General features: G+C 49.7%; 1 protein-coding gene across 3 annotated transcripts; it reads right to left on the minus strand.

Moving 5' to 3' along the window:
- Window positions 1-1,226: 1,226 nt before the first annotated feature.
- Window positions 1,227-9,422, minus strand: LOC132236906 (serine/threonine-protein kinase Sgk1). Of its 3 annotated transcripts, none has more exons than XM_059700392.1 (12): window positions 9,242-9,422; window positions 6,417-6,492; window positions 5,898-5,973; window positions 5,410-5,514; window positions 5,219-5,302; window positions 4,969-5,100; window positions 4,618-4,730; window positions 4,146-4,269; window positions 3,633-3,728; window positions 3,002-3,157; window positions 2,820-2,909; window positions 1,227-2,409 (listed from the first exon to the last, which is right to left on the minus strand). In XM_059700392.1, the coding sequence occupies exons 1-12, from the start codon at window positions 9,273-9,275 to the stop codon at window positions 2,242-2,244; spliced, it is 1,254 nt and encodes a 417-aa protein (XP_059556375.1). In that variant the 5' UTR covers window positions 9,276-9,422; the 3' UTR covers window positions 1,227-2,241. The 3 variants fall into 3 exon arrangements, with proteins under 3 accessions (XP_059556375.1, XP_059556373.1, XP_059556374.1); XM_059700390.1 differs by lacking the exon at window positions 9,242-9,422 and adding an exon at window positions 7,497-7,646; XM_059700391.1 differs by lacking the exon at window positions 9,242-9,422 and adding an exon at window positions 6,629-6,792.
- Between the last annotated feature and the right edge of the window lie 1,058 nt (window positions 9,423-10,480).

Here is a 10,480-nt window from a genome sequence, read left to right on the forward strand (position 1 = left end):
TATGTAGCTACTGATGGTAGGTAGAGCAGCAACTAAAAGGCAGACCTTTGACTGGAAGCCACTTTCTGCAAGAAGTCGCTGAGTCACTTTGATCCCATTCCTTCAATGGATTATGAGGGACAAGGACTAAGTAATCTCCAAACACCTGTTCAGCTCTGAGAAGCCTTGGGGGTGGGGTTGGGGGTGAGGGTGGGATTGAGATAGAAGAAGCACAATAAAAAGGAAAATGATGACAACTTTCCCTGGGGAAATATTTCTGCAGACTGAGCGGTCAGGGTAGAGGGGGTGCAGTAGTTTTAGAGGCAAAAGCAGCAGCAAGATCAACTGTTGGGGGGCTAGAATTTGTGTGAAGGGCCTAAAAAAGTATAAAAGCCCAAAAATTTGGACACAAGAAGATGCTCTAGTATCGTGCTACTTCCCCCTCTTCTACTGTAAATATTCCAACGACATGAGCTCTAGGAGGGGCCTCTGCACGCCAGCCCCCGAGTATGCTGGGTCCACGCAGTGCTGGCTGTGCACAGGCAACTGGTCCATGCCAGGAATGTGCTGCTCCTTGGGGATCGTTCCGAGCCAGCACTGGGCTTGGTTCAGCTCTGGGTACTCCCTAAACTAGAAGTCCTGCCAGCTCGGCTTCTGGGGAACACCTCCATTCATGACAAACGTCCTCACCCTCTTCGGCGGCATTCTCCTACCCGTGCAGACTGTGATATTGATCCCCCTTTCAATAAACAGCTCCACTGAAGAAGTCTGCCTCTCCTATCAAGGCAGGGATTGGTCTGCTTTGCTCACTGCTATATCCGCAGCACTCAGAACAGAGCTTGGCCCAGAGTAGGCGCTCAAATATTTGTTGAAAGCATTACCTGTTACTTCAGACAAGCTAAATGTCCGAACAAACAGCTGTCAACGTCATAGGACACGCAATAAATATAGGGAACATTACATCATGGCTGTCCTTGTGAGACCGGTACCTTGAAAAGGATTTGTTTGGATGGATTTATGAATAACTGACTTCATAAATGCTAAGAAGACCTGGAATATAAATTTGACTCTAAGACCACCCTCTACTCCCCTGGAGTCAGTAGCTACTGCTATTGGAAGCAATTACAGTAGCATTTCCCTGGTTTTAGATTTTAAATGAACCCATTATTGTTCTCTAACCCCCCTCTCCCCCCCCCCCAGACCTAAATACTATGTTAAAAGAACACGCATGACACAATTTATGTAAATATTTTTTAAGGTTTTATTGCAAACCAAAACTGGTTTATCACACACACACAAAAGGTGTGTGATGGGAAGGGGGGAAGAATTGTACATATTATAACCATGTTAATTACAGTACATTAAAATGGTGGTTTACATTACAAATAAGCCTGTAAGTTTAAATATACTAGTGTTATAACCCAATGTACAGACTTTATACAATACATACAATTACCGGGAATGCAAAAAAATACCCCATAAATAATGCCCATTTTCAGGTGACATTTTAAACAATGAAAACACCAGGCTTGACCGACAACTGGGGCATTGGTCCATAAAAACCCTTTCTAAAAATAGAAATATTTATAGCAGCAATGCTTTCTTTAAGCATCTGAATACAAGTCATTGCAAGACCATTTCAATAAATTTTAATTAACTATATCTTACAAAAAAAAAACAGTCTACGCATAAATTTATCTTCCAAATATGGAAGAAACAAACAATGTCCCACATTGTAGTGTCCTGCAAGTGTCACATTGATGCTTATAACTAAATCCATCTGTGCTCAGGCATACCGCACTCAGACCACTGTTCGCACAGCAATCCACAAAGAAAGATAAAGAACTGAAACACTGCAACAGGAAAAGCTTTGGAGCTCACACAATCTCATCAGAAAAGGCACATTTCATAAGATTCGGTATCACAGCCCGGACTGACCCTCCCAGGAGACCCTCCTGAGGGCAGCGTCCTTCTGACGGGACCACTGCACCTGCCTGGGGCGGCACTCTAATGCGAATTTCAGATAGCACCACGTTGGAAGGAAGGATAAAAATGAAAACCTCATGAGCTCACTGAGAGGAGGATGTGCTCTTCGAAAAGCTTCCAGCAAACAGTGTGCAATAAGATTGCCAAGATGGGCAAGCTCCCGGAGATGTGCAAATTCTCTTTGAAGATGTCCTGTCAGTTGGCAGCTCCGCCAAGAGGCTAACTAAAACATTTCAAAACACACAGAAAATCCTTCAAAACCCACCCTCCGACGGTTCAGAGGAAAGAGTCCACGGGAGGCGCGTAGGAGAAGCCCAGGAAGGCCTCGGCGGCCTCCTTGACGCTGGCTGTGAGGAGGATGCTGTCGGGCGACCTGCCGATGGAGTTGGGGACGGGCTCTTCAGTAAACTCAGGGTCGAAGTGCCGCAGGTCGCTGGGTCCACTCTGCAGCAGGAAGGGAAAACCACGTTCAGTGTTAAGAATCCACACTGGATACAGGGCTGGGAAGTCCTTATTTAGGCTTTAAATTCTGGTGCTCAGGTCTTTAGGGCACAATACGGAAACTCCCATAATAATCACCCATTTCAGGTATGACCCCCAGAGGCCGCACAGAGTTTAAATGACGAGGGTAATGCTACCCTTTTTCGGGTACTTTAATTGATAAGTGTGTTGCAAAATCCTGTGAGCTTTGTTGGGACAAATATTCTACTTTTTCTGTAGCAAAATAATGGTCCATGAATAAAATATCTGCCAATTTATTCCGCGAGGGCCTTTCCCTCTCCACCACAACCACCAAATCTGACTTTAAAGAAATGACCTTGGGGCCCCCCTATTTTTAGAAGAAAGATACTCACCACATTTGGGTTAAAAGGAGGAGTAATCTTCTTATTAATGAGATCATCCCAGTTAATTACAGAGAAGAAGACGTGATTCTTAATCTCCATCTGTTGAGAAGAAACACCAGGGTTAACTTAAACAGGCCGAATTCGAGAAGGGCACTTCCCAGCCAACCAGGAGAACAGGAAGCAACACTCACGAAGTCGTCCTTGGCGCCCAGCCGCTTTGTCCGGTCCTTCTGCAGGAGGCCCTCCAGGAGGTGTCTCGCAGAATTTGTGATATTTGGCTTCAACTGGAGGGGCTTGTTCAGAATGTTGTCGTACATCTCAGCTGTGTTTCGGCTGTAAAAAGGAGGCTGAAGGAAGGGAGACAATCACTTAATATTTACCTGGGAGCTTTGTACAGCACATATTATCAAACAGAGAAAAAGATCTAAGCTGCAATATATGAACTTGGATTGGACAATGTCTTTTTCTTGATATTTTTTGGCCTTGGATTTTTAAGTGTCTCTTTGGCAACTCGTAGCAGGGGTAGACGCTGATGAAGTCATGTTTGTCACGCTCACATAGGTTAAGTGTAAGCATATCTACTAAAATGTGAATTTACAAAAGAAAAATCTACTAGGTAAGAATTCACCCTCCAACACTTATAAAATAACCAATATGCTTCTTACCAGCATTTGATAAGCTTACTGATAAAGGTCAAGACACAAGGACCAGGTATGCAATGGGGCCTATGTGCCCAGTAGAGTCTGGATTGTAAGAAGACTACATTCTAGGGTAGCATTACCCACCGGGGCAATATTCCGTGGTTCTCAATGTGCTACTCACCAGGCCATAGAGCATCTCATACAAGACGGCCCCCAGGCACCACCAGTCCACAGTCCTGTCGTAAGGCTGCTTATGAAGCACCTCAGGTGCGAGATACTGAAAGACAGACCAGGAGAAGAGAGCTTAGAGCCAGCGAAACCAGGCAATCCCAAGGCCAGGCATGCACTTTGAAAGAGCTGAGAGACCCTGGATCCACTTGGAGAATGTATTTCTTTAGATGACTTCCTGATCAAACTAGTGGACTTGAAAGCTGACTGGCCACCCAACAGCATCTTCCTTGGGGATTTAGAAATCTTTTTTTGACACGGATCTTGCAAACAGCTAGCTTTCATTAAAGCAGCATACGGCCTTGGAACATCTCATGCTGCATCAAATAGCAAGTGTATTTTACTTGCAGTGAATGGGACTAAGAAATCTCAGAACAGTTGAGTCTTTCTGTTGGTGAAACGCATTACTGCGCTTTCTCTCTGGGAAGGAGTGGGCGGGCCAGGCAGCAGTGGAGGGCGCTCCTACCTCGGGTGTGCCACAGAAGGTGGATGTCGTGCCGTTGGGCTCGATGTTCTCCTTGCAGAGCCCAAAGTCAGTAAGGACAATGTGTCCCTGGGAATCCAGCAGAATATTCTCTGGTTTTAAGTCTCTGTAAAGAAACGACAGAAAGGTAGTTGCACAAGTTAATTTCACTTCATAAGAAATCCTCTGTAAAGAGAATTGTTAGGGGTATTAGAAGCATTTTACATTCACTGCAGTTGTATCCTGAATAAAACAGGGAGTCCTTGTTCTGCTCATCTATCCTGGATTAGGTCCAATCCTAGTTGGCTAATTCCCTAGTGGCCTGGAGTCAAGACAGCTCACATGCTGGGGGATCTGGTTTTAGGTGACCAAGTTGTACATAAACACATTATTTTAAGGCCCTGTCCAAGGCTAGGCCTCCTGTGTCTCCTTTATACCTACGAAGGAAGGCTGCCTTAGGAGAACTTCAGCTCACCTATAAACGATGTTCATGGAGTGCAGGTAACCCAAGGCACTGGCTATTTCGGCAGCATAGAAACGGGCCCGCGGTTCCAGGAAGCAGCGCTCCCTCTGGAGATGGTAGAACAACTGCAGGAGACAGAACAAAGTCAGTCTGCGCTTGCCAAAGCCTGATAACAATGCATTTAATTAGTCTCGACATATATAGCTGAAGAGCACAATTGCAGGAAGTGGCCCTAAATAGTCTACTTATTAACTATTTGAGACCTGGATGGTTAAAGGAAATGCTAATTCTGGTAACTTTCCTCCCCTACGCATCTTTTAAAAATTGTGCACGGGCAAGTTAGCTCATCTTCCCTCTGCTCACCTCTCCACCATTAATGTAGTCGAGGACAAAGTACAATTTGTCAGCAGTCTGGAAAGAGAAGTGAAGGCCCACCAGGAAAGGGTGCTTCACATTCTTCAGGAGAACGTTCCGCTCCGACATAATATGCTTTTCCTAGGAAAAGGACAATCAAGGTTTAGTGGCAAATTTCAATGTGGCACCGAAATTCCAAGGTGAAACTACTCAATGGAAGTCTTATCTCCAACCGCAACCCATCCAGCACTGCACGTACCTCCTTCTTTTTCAGGATCGCTTTCTTCTGTAGAACTTTGACTGCGTAGAATGCTTCCTCTGCTTTGTGTCTTGCTAGAAGAACCTGAAATGTCAATTAAAAAAATCATTTTGCCGCCTGCACCCAGGGAGATGGTAAAATAAGTGCAGGGAAGGCTACCTAGGGAACGGGGACATCAGATTTGAAATTACCTTTCCAAAACTGCCCTTCCCGATCACTTTCAAGAAGTGGAAGTCAGATGGTTTAGCATGAGGATTGGATGATGGGCCAAGGTTGATTTGCTGAGAAGGACTTGGCTGAAAAATAAAATGCTTTCTTTTAATATCTTGGTTTCAAAGAAAGACATCGATAATAAAGTATAGGCGCTGTCAAAGATGTTACACCTGCAAATGACTGAGGCAAACACTCAAAACTACTTTTTATCCATGTTAATTTCTCAAACTGGAGTGTGGAGATTACACAATGTTATTGTAAGCAGATAAATATTTTATGAAATATGCCATTGAAAATACTCCACTGACTCAGTTCTCAAGTGCTTATGTCACTTGTTACGCGTAAACTAAAGAGGCATTCCTGCCTTAATACTAATTCCTAGAAATGCCATTTTAATTCATCAATGTAGGAATACTGACTCATTTACAAGATTCCTTCACAGACATTACAAATGGAGAATACTTACTGGAGGAGAAGGGTTGGCATTCATAAGCTCAGGCTCTTGAGGTTGGGAGATTTTCAAAATGGACTGAACTTCAGGGCTACAAAGAAAAAAAAGAACAATTTAGAACCTCCTAACTCGCCACAAGGGGGCGCACCAGCACAAGTAGTGAGTTTCTGGCTCGAATTTTCCGGAGAATTCAGTGTTTAAACTAGACATCCAAATAAATTACTCAGTTAAAGAAATTAGCCAAAGAAAATAATAAACCCAGTTAAATAAAGAGATGAGGGTTGTTCTTCCTGGAGACAGAGGTGAATTAGGCAATCACCAAAATTTTATCTTACAGCTTTAGAACAAGCCAAATCCGCAAATTAATTTTAAATTTTAATGTTTAAAATGCTATACGTAAATTAGAACTTGAAAGGGGATCCCCAGCCCCGGGGAAGTCTTAGGCTTCCTGATCAACACAGTGATGAGAACGTCCTTATTGCTGGTGAACTTAAACTATGCTGATTTTTATGTGCCCCAGTTCCCCCAACTTACTGTTTGCATGCATAGGAGTTATTGGCAATCTTCTGAATAAAGTCGTTCAGGCCCATCCTCCTCTGTTTCATGAAAGCTGCGAATTAAAGAGAGATAAACGTTTAGATGGCTTGGTAACACCCGACGCCGCGCGCACTAATCGGATGCGGGATCTTCAAAAAATTTCCATTTGGCATAACCTCGGTGGGAAATCCAGCGACTGGGGCACTCACCGATGAGAATTGCTACCATGCCCCGCATTCTGGAGTAAGTGAGGGTGCCCCTAGCAGCCTCGGTCTTCACTGTCATCGCCGCAGAGAGGGGACAGAGTAAGCGAGGCGGCGCGGAGAAGCGGCAACGAAGGGACCGGCTGAACCGATAGCTCGCTCGGGCCGCGCCGCCGCTCTTATAAGCCCTGCGCCTCCGCGGGGGCGGGGCCCGCGCACAGGGAGGCGGTCTCGCGGCCAGGCCCCGCCCTCAGCCCCACCCCCGCCCCCGGCGGCCCCGCGGCTCTGCAGGCGGCTGGACGGCCGGCGGCAAGCGGTTCCGCCCCGGCGGGAGGGCGAGCCGGGTCGGGGGTGCGGGGCGCCGGTCGCCGGGGGAGGGCCCGGCGCGGGGCGGTTATCTACCTCCCTTGCTCCAGGGCCCGAGAGAGGGAAGCCGCCGGCTCTGGAGGGGGCCGGGAGGAGCAGAGGGAGCCTGGGGTAATTTTCCACCCTCTACTCCGCCAGCGAGAACACCAGTCGCGGCTCCCAGGCGCGTTCCTCCCGGTGCGCGCCCCCCGGGTGGCTGGGTGCCCGCTTGGCTCACCAAACCCGGATTCGGACGCACCCGGCCCGGCGCCGACCCTCTCCCCCATTCCCGCGGCGGCCGCCCGCCAGCAGCGGGGTTATCTCCCGGGCACAGGGTGGCCGCGCCTGGGGAGGGCGGCCCCGCGCGCCCTTATCTTGGGGGTCAGCCTGGGGCCAGGCGCCCGGCCGGTCTCCCCGCGCTCCCCGTCCCCATCCCGCTGCCCTCGGCAGCCTCGCCGACACCCCGCCCCGCTCGCTGGAGCCACGCGGCGAGGGGGGCAGTGCCAAGCCCCCGCGCGCCCGGGCTTACCCAGTCCGGTCAGGAGGAAGGACTCGCTCCTCTTCTGCGCCTCGGCCCTCTTCTTGTGGCGGGGCCGCAGCAGCGACTCGAGACGGGCCCGGGCCAGCGCGCCCTGCATCTCCCCCATGGCGAGCGGCGGCCGGAGAGCACTGGCGTTTCCTTGAAGGAGCCGCCGTGACTCAGGCCGGCCCGGCTTCCTGCCCCCGTCCCCAAACAAACAAATGGCCCTTGTGCGCGGCCCGGCCGCTTCCGAAAACGCCTTTTTTGTGCTTTTGGCCAAAGCCAAGCAAGGCTGAAAAAAATCTCAGAACTTGGACGGGGAGGAAGGAAGGAAAGAGAGAGGGAAGGGGGAGGGAGAGGTCAGGAATGTGTAGGGGAGGGGGGGCGGAAATAAAACTCGTCTCTGCACTAAAGGGGGGAAAAAAGTACAATCCGCATTTCACTTTTTTCCCCCCTAAAGTAATCTCTGAGAACATCCTGTCCGTTCCGCGTGTAATTTTCCCCCTTGCATTTTTAATCCCCGCCATGCCCAGAACACGTGAGGAGGTGGCAAGTTGGGACGCAGCGGCTCCGCGCAGGGCACCGACCTGGCATGGCCCCGGGACACCCGGGGGCACCGTGGGCTCGCCCGGCTCTCCCACCTGAAAACTAGGCCAGGTCACGTTCCAGGGTCCTAAATCCCCTGAGTTTGTCCTCTTCTTCCCCTCCTTTACCCTCCCCAGGTTACTGCAAGCGCTGGCGCGTGATGGTCTTGCAGCTTTACCACCTGGCTCTTTCTCTCTAGTCCCAGATAAACTGGGAGCCGTCAGCTCCCGAAAGACTAGCCGGGAGCCTCGGCCCCAGAAAGCATGGGAGAGAGGGAAGCTCTGCGGAGCAGCGGCCGGTGCCTCCCTGTAACCCGCCGCAGGGAGATACCTGGACCTGCAGTCTGACCTCCGGCGCCAGGAGTCGCGCCAGGGTTGGCTGGGGCGCCGCCAGTACCGCCACCGGGCCTGGAGCGAAGAGGAGGCTCTGCAAGTTACTAAGACTTGCAGGGCCCGGTACCTGGTGCGGTGGCTGCCCTGCCATGACCCCTTGCTGCCAAGGGCCCTGCCATTTCAGAGTGGCCTGCTGCTAGGTCAGACACTCCGAAATGCCAGCTGTCAAACCAAGAATAGCATTGAAGAGGGTTTGCTTCGGTCTTGGGTAGGGCTTTGCTTTGCAGGCAGCACCACCACCACCTCATTTGGCCCAATATGATCTGTGGCCTCAACTGCTTCTTGGTTTGCTCAGTCACCACAGCCCTGCACTGGGAGAAGGGAACACACATCCTTTCTCCTGGAGACGGGCTGAGAAATTTGGCTCAGCGTCCACTCTTTAAAAAAGCACTATCGCCTGAAATTGATGCTCCAATCTAAAGCCAGGCTTAGGAAACTCCAAATCATAGTCACTGAGCCATTTCTGCTTCAACTTGCATGCCTTCTTCATATAGTATGATTTGTTACTGCCCATACCCCCCAGTACCACTTCAATTAGCCTAGCTCAACCCAGCCCTGACCCCACGCCATTCCTTCCCCCTGTGAGGTGCAAATTTTGCAAAGATTGCCTAGAAACAGCAGCCCACACAAAGATTTTGTTTGCTTGCTTAAAAAACACACATACATTAAATTAAGTACCACCACCTGGGCCTCCCCCATGCCAAGTAGCTCCAAATCCTCCGTAGCATCTTTGTTTTATCCACTCCGTCCAGATTACAATAATAAAAGCAGACGAACCTTTCAAAGGGGATTTTACAGTCTCCTCTTTCATTCTTCAGGTCGCCTCAGATATGAAGGCTGGAGGTTACTTTCTGGGGGCTGGAGGTAGGTAGCGCTCAGTTAGGGCTGGAGCAGGCTCCTGCTATGTGCCTGATAAGGCTGGAGGCTGAGATGACAGGGGAGCAGGAGGAGCCAGAGGCGCTGTCCCTGCTGTGTTATCAACCCCACTTTATATAAAGGCAATTTACATATACGAAGGGAGCAGGCTGCAAAGTTCAACACAGGGCCATTTATCCCTTCCATTGCAACATCACTCAGAAAATTACAGTCTTCAGCGTCCTGGGTTTATTGCACCCTCAGCAAGATACACACACACGCAAATGTAACTTGACTGATTATCGTCACAAATCAGTCCAGAAAATCAAAACAGATGCATAGGGTTCATTTTCTCAAAGAAGCCCTGGCGCTCCAGCATGCATTCCAGGAAGAGCATGGAATGTAAGTTAGAGGACTCTTAAGTGGCACCACCGTATGATTTGTGGTTGGAGCAGAACGGGGACATCTGAAGTGTCTCTGCCTCCCCCGCTAATGTTCAGCAGTTGGAGACGAATGGTCTGCTAAACTTATCATTTAAGGGAGAGAATCAAGTTGTTGAGACTGGCCTTTCTTCCAACCGGATACCTGACGGGTGGAGCAGGCGCCCCCTGTTCTGTCCCGGCAACCCACTAAGACTTCCGAACAGGAAGGTGACACACGGGCGGCGGGCGCACGGAGCAGGGGGGGCGGCAGGCCAGGGAACTGCGAGGCGCCTGTGAACTGCGCAGGCTTCAGGCTGCCCCGTGGCCGCTATTGAAGCGCTTGATCAGTTTCTTCCTTCCCGTCGCCAGCTTCTTTCTTTGGTCCAGAAAGTCCTCCCACCGGGAGGAATCCGGCCCCTTCCCCCTTACTCCCTGGTGGCGAGATGGCCAGGGTTGCGTCACAAAACTCTGCTGGCAAATGCAGCCTAGAGGGCGATCGTGTTCTCTGGGAGGACGGCTCTGAAACGCATGCTTTCCAAACCCACTTCTCTCCGGAGGTTTCATCAGTCCCAGAAAAATGTCTACAACACCTAGTGCAGTCATAGAAAATATGGAGGACTTGATATGAGATAGGCTAATTAATTACCTGCCCACTCCCCGCAGCCAGTCCTCTCACGTTTAAGGCCTCACACTGGGCAAACTGCAGTCAAAACTCAAATGGAAATGATTCACCAAGACA

Source organism: Myotis daubentonii, chromosome 6 (genome assembly GCF_963259705.1).
Source record: "Myotis daubentonii chromosome 6, mMyoDau2.1, whole genome shotgun sequence".
NCBI lineage: Eukaryota > Metazoa > Chordata > Mammalia > Chiroptera > Vespertilionidae > Myotis > Myotis daubentonii.

What these genes read in the sequence shown, in the direction of transcription:
- LOC132236906 (XM_059700390.1), bottom strand. Translation starts at nt 7,614, where the DNA reads ATGGGGGAGATGCAGGGCGCGCTGGCCCGGGCCCGTCTCGAGTCGCTG. An exon ending in GGAAGGGCAGTTTTGGAAAG is followed by an intron (nt 5,303 to 5,409) that starts GTAATTTCAAAT and finishes TTGACATTTCAG; the next exon opens with GTTCTTCTAGCAAGACACAA. An exon ending in TCCATGAACATCGTTTATAG is followed by an intron (nt 4,270 to 4,617) that starts GTGAGCTGAAGT and finishes GTTTCTTTACAG; the next exon opens with AGACTTAAAACCAGAGAATA.